The sequence below is a fragment of the Anabrus simplex genome, chromosome 1 (genome assembly GCF_040414725.1).
Source record: "Anabrus simplex isolate iqAnaSimp1 chromosome 1, ASM4041472v1, whole genome shotgun sequence".
Lineage (NCBI taxonomy): Eukaryota > Metazoa > Arthropoda > Insecta > Orthoptera > Tettigoniidae > Anabrus > Anabrus simplex.
In genome coordinates, this window is record NC_090265.1 from 566661838 (window position 1) to 566679950 (window position 18113).

General features: G+C 42.0%; 1 protein-coding gene across 2 annotated transcripts in view; it reads left to right on the forward strand.

The window, feature by feature from the left end:
• Positions 1-18113, forward strand: part of LOC136857150 (rhotekin) — a 471474-nt gene that overhangs the window by 145570 nt on the left and 307791 nt on the right. Inside the window, exon 1 of one of the 2 annotated variants that reach the window (XM_067135568.2) lies at positions 4048-4429. The exons of the other annotated variant lie outside the window; for it this stretch is intronic. Within the exon in view, the coding sequence (XP_066991669.2) occupies positions 4214-4429 (216 nt within the window). The 5' untranslated portion in view covers positions 4048-4213. Of the gene's footprint in view, positions 1-4047; positions 4430-18113 lie in introns of those variants that run through there. 2 annotated transcript variants of the gene reach the window in all.

Here is an 18113-nt window from a genome sequence, read left to right on the forward strand (position 1 = left end):
ATTAAGCTTCCGGCAAAACAACTGTGTGGTAATGTCGTAATTTTGCATTACGCGATATGACTCTCTTGTAGTAATTCCACGTTAGTCTGTACGCCTTGTGGAGTTTAGTGCCTCTTTCTATGTTTGCCCTACTGTCTAGTCCCGATGGTAGTATGATTTATCCAAGGTATTTGAAGGAGGACACCTGTGAAATTGTGCCGTTTTCCATCTCTAGCGTAGTTGTTTTGCTATGATGATGTAGGTTTTCCATGAAATGGGTTTTCTCGTACGATATCTGGGGGCCTGTCTTTGATGCTATATTGTGTAATATCTGTACGGCGTTTCTGGTTTCATCTCTGGTCTTAGTAATGATTGCTCGGTCATCAACAAAGACTAAATATTTCACCTCGACGTTACTTCCCAAGTTTCCGATTCTCACAACTTTGACGTCCCTATCCCACTCTGCAAAGACTTTGTCTAGAACTACGTTAAACAGAATAGGGGAGATGTAGTCACCTTGACGAACGCCCGTACATATTTCAAAAGGCTCAGAAATTTCCCCAAGGAAATTCACTCTAGAAGTCGAAATCGTGAGAGTTTGCTGGATTAGTTCTCTGGTCTTCGTGTCCACTCTGAGTTCTTCTATTATTATTATTATTATTATTATTATTATTATTATTATTATTATTATTATTATTATTATTATTATTATTATTATTATTATTTCCACTGCCGTGAAGTTCACTTTATATACACAAACAATGAGTACCAAATTAATTCTTGGGGGAGAAACGTGGCTGGGCGTAAAAGTTATCACTCTATCCCACTTTGCACTGAGTTTACGAATGATTGAAGCCTTTTCCTTCCAGTCCTTCAATAATTGGCTTCATTACCTGTAATTAGGTGGATTTGTTAATAATAATAATAATAATAACAATAATAATAATAATAATAATAATAATAATAATAATACCGAGCTCGATAGCTGCAGTCACTTAAGTGGGGCCAGTATCCAGTATTTGTGAGATAGTGTGTTTGAACCCTACTGTCGGCAGCCCTGAAGGTGGTTTTCCGTGGTTTCCCATTTTCACACCAGGAAAATGCTGAGACTGTACTTTAATTAAGGCCACGGCCGCTTCCTTCCCACTCCTAGGCCTTTTCTATCCCATCGTCGCCACAAGACGTATCTGTGTCGGTGCGACGTAAAATAACTTGTTAAAATATCCCCGACCCGGCCGGGACCCTCTGAACCGAAGTCCTCATCGCTGACCATTCAGCCAAGGAGGCGGACATTGTTTAATTTTTATAAATGGGTTAAATATTGTATCTGTGTTGAGTCATCATCCTGATGGCAGGCTAGATCCTCAACAGATCCACTATAATATAATAGACAGCCCAGGCGAAACTAAAGAGGTGTACTAAAGAAATGAGGAGTGGTTTAGTTCCCTGTTGCTCTCCTCACTGAGCTAGAAATCGCCATTGCTTACTGGTCTGCAAGCCCTCTGAAATTAGTATCAGCTAACCCTATCAGCGACACTATTGCACCAACGTCGCTAAGACTGGCTGCATAAGGAATGACATTACTAGTGTCGCTCATGCCTCAGTTATTTTAGTACTGTTGGGACCGTGACAGGTCAATGAAAGTAACTAATTTGTTCTAGCCGATACATGGTTTGACTACAAACACTGTGTCTTATCAGATGTGGATCTAGGGTCAGATGGAATTCATTCACAAGGAGACCCTCAGATGTTCAGGTCACCGATGTTTATTGATACTTCGTCTATTAATAGCAGATAGGTCTATTAGGTATCACGAAATGTTGAAGTAATAAAACATACTTTACCCCTGTGCCAATCACAAGAAAATAAGGATTACAATTGAAAAAGTAAATGGTATAAGGCAATTTTATTCGTATTATATTCCCACAGCCACCTCGTCAGCATTCTTCTGCTGCACTGGGATCGCGTCCCGGTCGTGGAAGAAATTTTTCTTTACAGTTCCTTTATTTCTTTGTACTTGTTCATGAACTGTTACAGAAACAAAATATTAATCAACTAGAAATTTGTAAAACCACCTGACACGGCGATACTAACCAGCCACCCCAGTATGTTTTCTTTCTACAATTTGCTTTACGTCATACCAACACAGATAGGTCTTACGGCAGCGGTGGGATAGGAAATGACCAGGAGTGGAAAGGAAGTGACTGTTGTCTTAATTAACGTACAGACCCGGCATTTATATGCTTTGAAAATAGGAAACCACGGAAAACCATCTTCAGGGCTGCCGACAGTGTGGTTCGAATCCATTATTTGCCGAATACAAGCTCACAGCTGCGCGACCCTAACTTACTTCTTGGAAATGTCCACATTCCAGGAGAGTCACCACCAATAATTGAAGAAGTCTTCCTCGTGAACAGTCGAGATTTTCTTCTGAAGGCGCGGAGCTAAGTTCTCTGCGAAACGTAAATAATTTCTCCTTGTTTTCTTGACACGGGAAAAGCCTAAAAGCTTATTATAATGTATATAACATAAAGATAGGATATACAAACTTGATTAGCAAATTGACTGTAAAGTTTCATTTAAAATGTGTCATTTGTTAAAAGTATTTGTATCATATTACTGGATTTTTGCCATCATTTTATAGATCATTTTTTAAACATGTTTAGGTCATCAAAACCTGGACCTGCTTATTAGTAAGTTCCCTCTCTGTGATGACCACAATAGGCCAGACCTCCTAAGAGAAACAACAATAGCGCATGCCTTTTTAAATTATTTTCTTTCTAAGTAGTTAGAAGCAGGTATATTTCTTCACATCCCTGGGGTAGTAAATTCCAGTTAAGTGAGAAGATGGAGGAAAGCGGATGATAAACCATCTTGAATTGAGTTCAATTGTCCACGTAGTGCTGTTTTCCATGGCCTGATGTAATCAAGTTGTTTTGCTAACAGTTATTACTTTATAGGGGGGTACGAATAGGGAGAGTTCGCGCACGGTGTCATGGCAACAGCGCTTAGCGGCTGAATGAAGCAGAGGGCCTTGCTTACTCCCATCAGTTGAACGGGAGACCTCGTAGCAAGCGAGCGGTTTGTGTTTCGCTAACGCAGCGCCGCGCCGACTGGAACTCTCGAGTGTGTGTGCTTCACAGCGTTCACCAACTCAATTATGTAGCGCGAACATTTTCTACCGGCAGTTATCCTACAAATCCGTTCTCTCCAGAGAATGCGTGCAATTTGTTATTAAATAATTAACATTAACTGGTATACTGTCAGGAATAATAAGGGGGGTGGAAAATAGCAGCAGACAATACAAAAAGCTCTCAAAATCTAGCGTGTGAATCGGATATAGTACTACAAATATCAGAATTTTTAAAGAGTGCAGGAAGTGCTTTCTAAAACACGTCTAGTGTTCAGTTTTATAAGCGTTAACGTATACATTTTAGTAACAGCTGCTGCTGTAGAAAAAGCAGCTGTTCTCTTGAGCTTTTAACCATGCCTTTGTGGCATGATTAGAATGAACATACACAAAATTAAACAGGTATCGCTTTTGTTCAAGGAAGATAATCATAATACTTGGGTAAATAATGTTTGTTGAATAAGCATCCCTTGTTCATTTTAACACAATCGTGATGCGTTGTAACGAACAGCATTAATTGTTTAAATTGTTATTAGTTGTGTAGCTATTTTCGTTCTGCCCCGTTATAGCGAAATTGTCAGTATTTATTCATGATATTTGATGTCGTTTACAATCTTCGCTTATTCTGGAAATTAATGTGAATCATAAACGTACGACGGTGTAATACCCAGCATAGTTGTCTCGCCGTTGATCTGTAGGCACAGCTGCTATTAGGCAGAAGCCTCACGGCCAACAGACCTCCCCACGCCTGGGCATTAAGAGTGCATGCGCGAGCGGACCATAGCACGTGCTAACAGAGAATCTGCTGGGACCGGTTTCTGTTCTGACTCAGAACTACAACCGCCACCTCGTTTGCTAGAATTCACACGCTGCTGTTGCTTTTTGTTTTTTTCACTCCGGCAACCTGGAAAATGCTGTTGATCCAATAAGACTGTTAATAAATATGGAAGCATTACACCTATATAATTACGTAAGATAAAATTCCCTGCAGGAACCTTTCGTAAAACAGTGTGCCGGTATTTCTTCGGATTTTGGAATTAAATGTTTTGTGAACTGTGAAGTTCGTGTGTGAGTGTTGAAAGTGTTCTCTTTATAACTGTTCCGATGGACTCGTGTTTTCCGCCTTTGGCGGCGCTCAGCCTCCGAGACCACCGAAAGTCCTCCAGCAACCAACAAGCCACTGGTGCCACTAACAATCGTCACAGCCATGGCCGTTTACCTTCATCACAGTCGGCAGTGGAACACGAAAACTACGGCAAGATCGAGATTTTACAAGATTTGGATCTCTACTATATCCGCCAGATAGCTCATAACCTCAAGGTAAGGTTATGTACCGGCATGTAGCCTACCCTATGACTAAATATTGCAGTGAAATCATGCCAGTGACATTCCTTGTATTGATGTTTGTTGAGATAACGTAATCATATAAACATGGTATTATTATTATTATTATTATCTTAAAAGGTTAATGCCCAGGGCTCGGGGGCAGGGTGTTTGTGCTATCCCTAACATTCTTACAACTAACACATCACATACCACTCTATCCTCCATCAAAATAGCACGTAGTTTCCTTATATAGCAGACGCCATCCACCCTCATCGGAGGGTCTGCCTTACAGGGGCTACATCACGCTGTAATTGCCACACTAGATTATAAAATTAATAATAATATGTGTGTAAACGTCTCTTCACTTGCTGCCGTTAAACTAGAATTATGCCCTGAGAAGTAATTATCTAGCATTCATAAATCCGGTGATACTGGATGGTTCTCGCATTTAAGTTTCTCTTAAAAGACAAACAACTGCGTCAGGATATGATCCCTCGACTTTCAAATAAAAGAGTTGGGGAATGTAAGTAGCTTCATAGGCTCAAGAATATATATATATATTACCACTTTTGCTGTCATATCGATTTACCCTTGAAAATCAGTCCGGTTATGATATCACCAAGCAAGTTGACCACGCGGTTTGAGTCATGCAATTGTCAGCTTGCATTTGGGAGATACTGGGTTCGAACCCCACTGTCGGCAGTCCTGAAGAGGGTTTTTCCGTGATTTACCATTCTCACACCAGTTAAGTGTACCTTAATGAAGGTCACAGTCGCTTCTTTCCCGATTGTAGCCCTTTCCTGTCATCGCCGCCGTAAGACATGTCTGTGTCGGTGCGACGGGGCCAGAAGCTCCCAAGGAACTACGTGGTTATGTCCCCAGTCAGTCATGTGTTCTGAAAACCATTGAGCACGAAGTATCGCAGTTATATGAGTAAAGTGCCATCATATTATATACTAAATCTGTATTAACATTGTGAGCAACACTGTAAGTATACGTGCCTGTGCTTGGTACAGCACGGATATAGCGGCGCCCGTGATTAGTCTCACAATTAGTAACGTTTACATGGGGATTGAGATCGATTTGAGTACATTTACCGCATTGAATACAATCCCCGTTTACATGTAGCATTTGCGTAGCGTATTGAATCCGCCAGGCAACATCGACGTACAGTATACGAACGATGCAGAATTGTAGTAAAATCGATATCACCTCTTAAATTTAAAACCGCCAAATGCAGTTGAAGGCCAGGAGATGACTTTCGGTTTTGAAAGTATGTGTGGTATTCCTAATGTAATTGGTGCAATAGATGGAACGCACATTCCAATTTTACCCCTAACAGAAGGTTGTCGTGATTTTGTTAATCGCAAGGGTTGGCCGTCTTACAATATGATGGCAGTTGTTGATCATTTATACAGGTAAATACTGTATGTGTACTGGCTTATTATATTTCTTATTTCGACAGAACAAACATGGAGTGTGTGCGCAGTCGTTTTCAGTACGATCCGCGTTTACATGGAACTCAATTCGAACCCAGTACGATACGTTCCCAGATTTTACCGTATCGACCTTGGGCCTCAATCAGAACTGAGTTCCCGTTTACATGGCGTTTTCAATACGGGAAGTGTACTCAGATCGATCTGAATCCTGCATGTAAACGTACTAAATGTAAAGAACACCATGGGTCTACGTTGCTTGTGAGTAGTACCCTTACGTGAGGAACACCATAGGTCTGTGTTACCTGTGAGTGATGCCATTATGTGTGACAAGTCATGGGTCTGCATTACCTATGATTAGTACCACCATGCAAGAAACACCATGAGTCTACGTTACCTGTGAATTGTACCACTATAAGAGGAACACCATGGTTCTTTACTAGTGATTAGTACCATTATGAGGGGTTGGTGACCTGGATTTTGGACCCATTTGGACAACAAGCATCATCTCAGAAAATAAGGAATTGTGAATTGGATCCACTGATTGTTTTGTATTCATGGTCATTTTTCATTATCATTAATTTTAGATTGTAGTCAGTGGATATAATTTAGTTTTAATTTTAATTTCGTTGCACTTCGATGACCTAGCTGTTAAGGCCTGTCGAAACAACATCATCATTAGTGAAACGTCTATTCATACCGTGTGCAGCCTTACGATCGTTCTGTCAATCCTAGAGTATTGCATTCGGGAGGAGAGGTTTTTTCCTGTTAGTTTTATGTCGCACCTACACAAACAAGTATTATGGCAACGATGGTATAGGAGAGGCATTGTGAAGGAAGCAACCGTGGTCTTAATTAAGGTACACTTGCCTGGTGTGAAAATGGGGAAATCACGGAAAACTATCTTGAGGGCTGCCGGCAGTGGGTTCGAGCCCGCTATCTCTTCAATGCAAGCTCACACTTGTGTGACTCAAACCGCGTAGCTAACTCGCTCGATCAGGAGGAGAGTGGTAGTTCGGCTGCCTTCAACGTGAATACAATTTCGTATGATATTTCAATTTAGTCTCTGTATTTATTTTCTGAAAATGCTGTAGTGCGAATAGTTTTTGTAACTTGTTACCTTCCCAGAAACAAACAGCTGGCCGGTAAATAAATTCCCAGTTCATTCATATGAATGGTCAACAATGACGTAGAGTAAGCACTGGATTGCACAATGTGAGTAACGTCCATTATCACCCTGAGATGTGCAGCTGTCCTCCCCTGCTGGGACCATTGCGTGACAGCTGGCCAGGATCCAGAACATGCTCTTGAAGTTTTGGCTTCAGTAAATAAAATCATCGAATCCATCCGACTCCTTAGCTGAAAGTCAGCATACTTCGGTTCAGAGGGGCCCGGGGTCGATTCCCGCTCGGGCAGAAAATTTTAAGTGCGTATGGCTAATTTCCCTGGTTAGGGGACTACGTGTTTTTATTAATCGTAATACACTTCTCTTCATATATGCACAATAATCGTATGGTCTCAGCTACCGTGTGCAGAAAGTTCAATTTGACCCCATCTGGCTCTCAGTTTCGACGTTCTGTTTTACTCCAGGCCTACTAGAGGCAGACTGAGTAAACCAAAGATCCTTTACATGCCGACATCGTACGACACGGAGTGTCGAATCGACTTTTTTCTGCCCTTCAAATATTCGACTATCTCTGCCGGGTTTGAACCCGCTATCTTGGGATCCGAAGGCCGACACTCTACAACCGTTCCACAGAGACAGCTGTATACTGTATATGTGTGGACAGTACACTACACTACTAACCACCACAGAAATACCCAATAACCAATACATCCCTTTACATGTAGTAAGTCGGGCTGAGTGGCTCAGACTTGGCAGGTTCGATTCTGGCTCAGTCCGGTGGTATTTTAAGGTGCTCAAATACGACAGCCTCGTCTCGTAGATTTACTGGCACGTAAAAGAAGAACTGCGGGACTAAATTCCGGCACCTCGGCGTCTCCGAAGACCGTAAAAAGTAGTTAGTGGGACGTAAAGCAAATAACATTATTATTACATGTAGTAGGCGTCAGAAAGGGGTATTCGGCCCTTAAAACTGGGCCAAATCCAAATCAGGTGGCGACTCCATTACATTGGGATTAAGGCTAATGATAAAAATAAACAAGTCCGTGGCACAACAGCCCATTAAGGGTCTTAGTCTACCATCCGGCCAGATGGCCTGGTGATACTGGAATGCACGTGGTCAGCGCAACGATATCCTCAGGTGTATTGGTTGCCTCTCGTGATCGGGTCCGCTACCTCTCGTATCAAAATATCCTCAGTTGGTCTCACGAGGCTGAGTGAACACCATTCCAGCTCTTAGCCCATAATTAAAACCCCTGCACTAGTCGGAAATCGAGACCGGAACCCCTGATTAAGAGGCAGGCATGCTACCTTTATTCCATAGGGCTTTCCTGTCTATTTATTTGCCATAGATTTTGACGGATGTCGAATTTTTCCACCGTAAAATGTTTCTATGACGTGACTGTTAATCAACAGGAATCTTTGGTATTTAGCATTTGTCAGTGTCAACCGACGACTTCGGAATTCGGTCCCGCAACCTTGTAAGTAAATATCTGTGGTACGTAGCCAGTCAGTCCTAAGAGACGGCGGATATCCACTCTGTTAGAAGGATTAATTGACGTCATAGTAAGTGTACAGACAAGAGCCCCTCGCGTTTGCTCTCTCTTAAATATCGGCCGACTGTGATGGAATAGGATACCGCAGTAAGGTACACAGGTGATCGAGCATATTACAGACAACACAGCTCGCTTGTAAATCAAGACATACGCCGGAAGGTTGCACAGTAAATTAGTGTGCAGGGCATCGGATATTTACCTTTTACTATTCACTCGTTCAAGAACCTTCACAGCCTGAATGACTTTACAAGATAGCTGTATTAGTTCATGAAGGAAGATAAACATACTGACACTTTGAGGCGTGGCGCCGCTTGTTTACACACTGTTGGGCTCAGAATTAGAAAATTACGCTGTGTTTGAACTATTTGAAGTTGAATTTCATCCAAGACGAAGTATTATTATTATTATTATTATTATTATTATTATTATTATTATTATTATTATTATTATTATTATTTTACAATTTGCTTTACGTCGCACCGACACAGTTTGGTTTTATGGCGACGATGGAATAGGGAAGGCCTAGGAGTGGGAAGGAAGCGGCCGTGGCCTTAAGGTACAGCCTCAGCAACTGCTTAGTTATGAAAATGAAAAACCACAGAAAACCATCTTCAGGGCTGCCGACAGTGGGATTTGAACCTACGAAGTATTATGTATTTGATATACTTTACTTAAACGAGATCTGCATTTGTTCAGTGTGTCGTTGGTTGTGGAGACAGCTTCGATTCCCTGTTCTGCTACGATCTAGGAGACTGCAAAATAAACCAGTATAATTTCCATTAGCTGAATATCAGGAGATGAGGAACAGACCTTTCTCTCTGATGTGTACTGCTAGCTGAATAAATTATTTCATGAGGGCACACCAACCTTGAAAACGCAGTGTCAAAAACAGTGCAGCGACTATTCCTGAGTTCAGACAAATGTGAATTCCAATTCGTACGTGAAATGTTTTTCCGTGGTCTCTAAACGCAACGCAAAACGCAGTCAGAAATCGGTCTTGCGTTCATCCGTGAATTATCTGATGTTTGTTATTGCACGGACACTTCATTCACGGTTAAGAGATGTGATCTATCAACAGGTTAGCTTCTTGAAACTCGACTGTATAAACATCGCTCTCTGTATGGGGATGCCATTATAAATACAATGGGTAAGTTGTTATTTTAGGTTTCTGTATCCACGGGTTTACATTAGTATTAGACAGGGTGAAAATTAAATTTTAAATTTAGAGAATAGGAAGTATGGGAAGGTTTGAGCATAGCGAGTAGAAGGTTTAAGCAATAATTTTCTACGAAAGCAATTAAACGTGTTTTCCATTTGAGCTTTAATATTACTAAAACAGATCACGGAAAAATTATTTTCCCCTGCGCCAGTACACAGTATTTAAATAACGTTGATTAATATACGAAGTTCTTGGTAAATGAAGTGAAAATGCACTGCCTATAAACATTGTAAGATTTACTTAATGCAGTCCGGACGTCGGCAATCAGCGGTGCTTATTGCCAGACCGACGCCTCGATCATATGTTAAAGAATTTCAAACTTAGTACTTACTGTTACGAAAAATATACAACCTCAAGAGCAAAATTTCTTTCCAGAGAGCCCATAATTACATATGTTGCTTCTCAACCTGAATGCTGGTCGGGTAGGCAATAGCTCCACCATTTGTCATTCTTTGCGTCACTGAAGAGGCATACTAAGGAATGAAACGCTTTCTTATTACTTTCCTTACTTTTTTTTTCTATTTGCTTTACGTCGTGCCGACACAGATATGTCTTACGGCGGCGATGGGATAGGAAAGGCCTAGGAAGTGGGAGGAGGCGGCTGTGGCCTTAATTAAGGTAAATCCCCGGCATTTGCCTGGTGTGAAAATGGGAAACCACGGAAAACCATCTTTAGGGCTTCCGACAGTGGGGCTCGAACCCACTATCTCCCGATTACTGGATACTGGCCGCACTTAAGCGACTGCAGCTATCGAGCTCGGTCTCCTTACTTTTCACACGCACTATACTACTCCGCAATGTACAGCGTCTGATTTTCACTTTTCTTGTTAGTGGTTTAACGTCGAAGTTTTTCGGTGACGCAAGTATGGGAAAGGGCTAGGATTGGGAAGGAAGCGGCCTTAGCCTTAATTAAGGTACAGTCCCAGCATTTGCTCGGTGTGAAAATTGGAAACCACGGAAAACCACTTTCAGGACTGCCGACGGTGGATTTCGAACCCACCATCTCCCGAATGCAAGCTTACAGCTACGCGATCCTAACAGCAAGGTTAGCTCGCTCAGTAGGGTATGAATTTTTGTTATTATTATTATTATTATTACCAACTTAGGGAAAGTTTCGAATTATTGTTCTTATCATTATTGTCAACTTTGTCACAGGAATTATTTTGAGATGATAAGTCTGTGAAATTAGCATGCTGATATCTATTTGCAAATTATTTCACTGATTGTTGATCATTATTATTAACTTATTAAGATTACATTGATTCATAACCTCGCCACAAGTGGTGTGATTTACCGAGCGGATGTGGTTCTTGATTGTAATTTTATAATCAGTTGCATCCTTTCCTTCTCCTTATATCCGGTCAAACTAAGACTTTCCAAGAAATTAGCAGCCGAGACAGTTGCTTGCAAAATGTCCTCCATTGTGCATAGGTGATCGAGGGGAGGGCAAATTAATATGTGGTTCTGATCCACAGGGTATTTGTTTCGTCTGGAAGAAAGCTCCATTTCTTTAGATTGACCTTAAATCGCGTTACTCTCCCCCTCATACTACAGTTCAGTGTCCTCCACACGTTATAAGGCAGATCACCAACAGGAGCCTGGTGTTTCACCAGGATGTACGGATCATTCAGATGCCTTAGCCACCTGGCAATGCCGCCAAACAGACTATTCTTTTCTACAATTGGCTTTACGTCGCACCTGTACAGATAGGTCTTAGACGACGACGGGATAGAAAAAGGCCAGGGGTGGTAAGGAAGTGGCCGCGGCCTTAGTTAAATACAGCACTAGCATTTGCCCGGTGTGAAAATGGGAAACCACGGAAAACCATCCTCGGGGCTGCCGATAGTGGGGTACGAACCCACTATCTCCCGAATGTAAACTCACAGCTGCACGCCAATTCGCTCGGTAACCAAGAGCATATATATATATTTTTTACTAGCTTGTACTATAAATTGAGAGACATTTGAACCTTACTGTAATTGCCATCTCCATACATGCCATGAAGACTCTTGAAGGGCTGGAAGGTAAACGCTTCTACCATCCGTAACCTAGGCACTTGTTGACTTGGTGGGGTAGAGTGGTTATCTCTAAGCCCGGCCGCCTTTGCCCCCTGAAATTAACGTAGTCCTCATTTATTGCGTAAGTTAAATGAACCTCAGGGCTGTGTGTACCTCCGGAAGTAGAAAAATTGTTTCTTAATATTTCCTACTTCCTGACGGGGAATCGTACCCACGTCCTTCCAGGTGAACCGGGCATGCCTTTACCTCTTCGGCCAGGCAGCTCCTTTATTGTTATTGACTAATAATAATCGTAGGCCTAATAATATTAATAAAAACAAACTTCATGGACTACAGCCCTGACGGCCTTGTCCTACTAAGCGACCGCTGCTCAGCCTGAAGGCCTACAGATTACGATGTGACGCATCGTCAGTGCGAAGAATCCTCTCGGCCGTTGTTCTTGGTTTTCTAGACCCAGGTCGCCATCTCACCGTCAGATAGCTCCTCAGTTATTGCAGTGCTTGTCGCAAGTCGATTGCAGGATGGTGAAGAGGAAGGATCTGTGGCTAATAATGAACTGTAAAGTGATACAATCAGACAACATCGCTCTTCAGCATTAGACTCCTTTGCAATCAAGTAGGCTGAGTAGACATTGAACCAACCTCAGGACAAAGTCAAAATCCCTGAGCTGGAGCTGGTATCGAACCCCGAGCCTCCAGATGAAAGGAAAGCACACTGCCTCTAGACCGTGGTTCCGGCAATAATAATAATAATAATAATAATAATAATAATAATAATAATAATAATAATAAAGTTTGTGACTTCCATACTTTCTAAGAAAGTGCTACTTAAGAGTAAATCCTTGGTCCACATTTTCGACAAACGTTTTAGAGTATGACACATATCGTTAGGAGTTTGCTTCCTATATATGAGGGTACAAGATCGAATCCCACCTCTGTCGCTTCGAATTCTAAGGTGCTTAAATACAGGAGACTAGTGTCAGCAAGTTGCACATTTAAGGACTCCTTTCACGATAACACTCCGAACATACCGATGATTTTAAAGACTTACGGACGTACAAGATTTGTTAATGATAAAAATAATGTTAATGGCTTTACGTCTCATTAAACACTTTTTAACGGTTTTTTGGAGACGCATTCGTTTTTTTTACTTCGATGTTCTGTATACAGCAATTCTGCCGAAATCCATATTAAAGGAAAGCTGAATGAATATGCGTTCAAATCACGTATTTGTACAAACACTTGAGAATTTTTACATTTCCTCGACCTCCATGGCGCTACATCAGAGCGGGGACATGTTCAGGGACTAAATCTGTGTAGTGGCAGCCTGTTGATATTAATGGAAGGTGAACGAGTTTCAAAGAAAGTGTACACATGTAAATACAAGGTTTCCATTGAAGTATTTCGCAATTAATGGAGGTTGGTGTGGAAGGACTTGCTTGTTTAATGTGACGCTTGTTGTTGATGACAATGTTTGTTGTTTAAAGGGGCCTAACATCTAGGTCATCGGCCCCTGATGGTACGAAATTAGATGAAATGTAATGGCAATTTAAAAGTCCAAAATCCTCCACTGACCAGAATGCAGAACGTGAGGACGAAGAATGAATGGATGGACATGAATTTAAAACAATCAGTGGATCCGACCCGCGATGCCCCACATTCCCAGAAACTAGCGTTAATCAATAGTATTACTGACCAAGGAACTGCTTCTAAAGCACAGTACTGAAACGATGATGCTTGTAGTCTTAAGGGTTGCAAAATCCAGGTCATTGGCCCATCATAATGGTACTTTTCGCTAGGAAAGTAGAACCATGGTATTTGTCATGTTGCGGTACTAATCAAAAGTAGCGTAGACTCACTGTATTCCACACATTATGGTTGTACTCACAGGTAATGTAATGCGCACATGTAACACAGACCTATGGTGTTTCTCACAGGCAATGCAAACCTATGGTGTTCAACATATATACTGGGTACTAATCATAGACAAGGCAGACCCATGGTGTCGCTCACCCATGGTATCGCTCATATAGTGGTACTAATCACAGGTACTATAAAACCCGGCCGCAAGCACACACTGTCGCTACTAATCACAAACCTATTGTGTACCTAACATAGTGGTACTACGCGCAAGTAAAAGCGACCCACGGTGTTCCCTGCGTGATGGTACTAATTACAAGTAGTCTCATGGTTCTAATTCGATCATCCCTTGGTCGCCCCATTTAGTCGCCTCTTACGACGGGCAGGGGATGCTGTGGGTGTATTCTTCGTCTCCATCCCCCACCCACAGGGGGCATGGCAGTTGTTGATCCTCGGGAACGATGTGGAAGTGGCCTTGTTTGACGCTAAGCACAATCTCTGTAGACATATTTCAGGGCATCGTGAATGCAATTTGATTAATCTCTCTTTGAATATTGTTGGTCTTAAGAAGAGATCAGGTCCTTGCCTCCTTGTCCTTTATTTGGGGCTGATATGATCGTTATTTCACTACAAAAACTACAATCACCACTTTTTTCTCTGCGATTAAAGCAATTTGCATTCACCTCAGTCGATCTGATAATCGAATCAGTGACTGGAGAAGATAGGTTGGCAGTTCCTTCTCTGTCAGTCCTGCTTACCTATTAACTATTGTATCACACGGTCAGCATTCCTTAGCAAGTGCCAACACATGGACAAGGCTAGCCAGTCACCATCAGCAAATGCACGTTGCCGAAATGCAGATGTTGCGTTGTTAAATGGATGTGACCAGCAAAGATCGGATCAAGTACGAGGGTCAGTGGGCGTCACTGATATTGACAAAATGGTACGGTCATGGCCAACGAAAATCTGAAAACCATCTGGGCTATCGAGGCTGGAGAATAGAACGACTGCAACCTGGTAAAGGAAGAGATCTTGCGAAGAGCAGTTCAAGAAACAAAATACTGTATTTCAGAAGAGGTGGTGAACTATCGAAGAGACTGATGTTTCCGTATTCGCCTGCCTCACGCGTAAGGAAGCAGCTGAGGGTCAACTACACTAGTGTCCAAAAGTTAAGCATAAGTTACGAATAAGCAGGGCAACAGTAAATAGACCACAAATCGCACGACATATGCACCTACCAACCTTACGTGTTCGCGCTGTATAGGAAAGGAGTGTTCCCTGCTTTGACTAGCAGCGTAACACCAAGGTAAACATAGCCAGTGCCTGCGCCCCATATTCCTTCAGTCGTGTTTGGCCTGTTGTAGTGTGCGGAGTGTAGCCTCGTGGTGAACGTGACAACATAATGGCATAACGACGCCGTTTGGACATTCATTGTCAGCCTCCACCAAAGACCTTCAAAGACCTTCGCATTGCCCTTTCGTAGGAATGGGATCGACTGCCACAAGAGCTCTTGGGCCATCTGATAGAGAGCATGCCACGTCGCTGCGAAGCATGTGTGGCTGTTAGGGGTAACCGTACACCCTATTTACAGCATATTTTGTTGAAGATATTGCCAAGTGTTGTTAGTTCTTGTCAAAGGTGTACCTTAGCTATCAGAACCTTTCTGACACTGTGTGGGTTTTTTTTTTTTTTTTTTTTTTTTTTTGGACAAGTTGTGTGACAAGTGGTGTGTGAGTCAGCTTCCCAGCAATCCGTCTGACATTCCTATCAGGCGGTATGGCCTCGTTAAGTGATTATGCTTAACTTTTGGACACTAGTGTACATTAAAAGCAAGGCGGCACTTAAAAATGTTCCCGCGGGACGACATTCCGGCACCTCGGTGTCTCCGAAAACCGAAAAGTAGTTAGTGGGACATATTATTATTATTATTATTATTATTATTATTATTATTATTATTATGGAACAGGAGGAGGAGGAGGTAGGATGATAGTACACTACAGTAAGTGAAATTGAATCAAGGAGCAGCAAAGCTAATGTAGACTTGCTGTTGCGATAACGGTATTTCGTAAAAAAGAAGTCAGCTCTCCGATGAAACTTATTTACATCGGTAATGCTGTGGCTGTAACTTAATTAAGGCCATGGCCACTACCTTCCCAATCCTCGCCCTTTCCTGACCCAGCTTACTAGGTAATGTGATATCACTTTGCATCCGTGCATCGTGTGTTCCATAAAATATACTCAAAAATAATTACAAGCAAAATATCTCGTTGAAGATACCATTTCTCATGTATGTATGTATGTATGTATGTATGTATGTATGTATGTATGTTGGCTATTCAGCCCGAAGGCTAGTTGGATCCTATACAGATCCACCGAAAGCTATCATAGACAGCCTAGGCCTCACTGAAGAGGCGTACTAGGGAATTGAGGAGTGAGGTAGTTTCCCGTTGCTTTCCTCACCGAGCCAGAAGTTGCTATTGCATATCAGTCTGCCAAGCCCACTGAAATGCATGCAGTAACCGACCCTGTGAGCGATATTTTCACACCATTCATAACAAGGACTGGCTGAATAAGGAATGATATTACTAGCACCGCTCATACCTCTGTTACTTTCATATTGTCAAAGCCAAGGTAGAGACTGAGACAGGTCAATGAAAGTAACAAATTGCTCTAGCCCATACCAGAAGACCTAGAGCACTGTAAACACTACATCTTGCCAGCAAGGGCTCCCATTTCTCATACAGAAGCGTAAATGTAATAGTTAAGATTATACTTTAAATTTTGTTTCCAGTCTTTTGGTTTTTATTTATATTTATAATGGTACATACAACTCTTTCAACTTGTTTTATATGTAACAATAAAGCCCACGATTCCTTGTGATTAATTATTTACAATGTGTAGGCCTACTGACCTTTCAAGCTTTGCGTAGTGACCCATTCATTGTGAAGAGTGATGTCCTCATTTCAGCATTTGCAACCCTACCACTGAAGACACCTGGAAACAGACATGTCTACCTCTACTTGTGCTTTGTATCCGGGCATTTTTAAAATGAATTGTGTTTTACTTTTATTCTTACCTTTCAAAAGTCGATGATTATGAGTTCCTTACAAAAGAAGTCATTTTTACTATGATCATCACTTGTTTTATTATATGAATCACGCTGCTGAATGCGTGACTGAAGAGACAAGTGCAATAATTGTTGACCAACTTAATTTCCTTCTGTATTTGCGTGCTGTTAATACCGTTGCTGACAGAATTAGAAGATTACGCCGGACAGCTGTGTCACTCGGTGTGAGATCATCAGTGACGACACTTCACGTGGGGAAACTAGTGTCTCGATATTCGGAAGGTTGTTTGCAACCTGTTATAATTGAACTTCCAGGAAGTTAGAGGAGAAGAATTCCAAGCTCGCTGTTCTTTTCCGAGAAGTGGTTAACCCTGACACACAATTCCTGCAGCGAAGCATTGAACTATTGAATGTTATATATTCCAGTTCTGCACCCAAATTATTTCGAACACTACCTTGGGCCGTACAACAACCCACCCACACGTGCCGATGCAAAGTGGCTATCACGGGACTCCGCTATGGCATCCATTTTTTTCTTCTTATATATATTTACAGTATGGCATTCACAGTACACGGTAATTTTTGATATGGGCTGGAGTATTTTTTTAAATATGACTCACTCTCAGCTCTAACATCCGTGGCTCAGGCGGCAGCGCGCTGGCCTCTCGCCGCTGGGTTACGTGGTTCAAATCCCGGTCACCCCTTGTGAGATTTGTGTTAGACAAAGCGGAGGTGGGACAGGTTTTTCCCTGGGTGCTCCGGTTTTCCCTGTCATCTTTCATTCCAGCAACAGTTTCCAATATCATTTCATTTAATCTGTCAGTCATTAATCATTGCCCCAGAGGAGTGCGACAAGCTTCGGCAGCCGGCACGGTTCCTATTCTCGACGCTAGATGGGAGATTCATTAATTAATTAATTCATTCATTAATTCATTCCATTCCTGACCCGATGGAATGACTGGAAATAGGCTGTGGATTTTCATTTTTTTCACTCTCATCTTTGACTGACAATATGGAAGTAACTGAGGTATGAGCGATGACAGTAACGCCATTCATTATGCAGCAGTCCCTGTGATGATTGGTGTGAAGGTGTAACTCACTTGGTGTGTACCTTTCAATAGACTTGGCAGACTGATATGCAATAGGACCTTCTGGCTGTAAGGGAAGCTGTGAGAAAATCTGCCTCTCCCCACTCTCCCTTGTACGCTTCATGAGTGACACTCCTGACAGATGATAGTGGAACTGTTTGGGATCCAATCAGACTTCGTATTGAGGACTCAGCATATAAATACGTTCCAGATCAATGCTGTCCGATCTCTCTTGGACAGTTCTTGTTTTTCCCAACCTACGTCTGCCAGGGTGTGACGACTGTGTGATATCGAATATTTGTCTACTAAGGC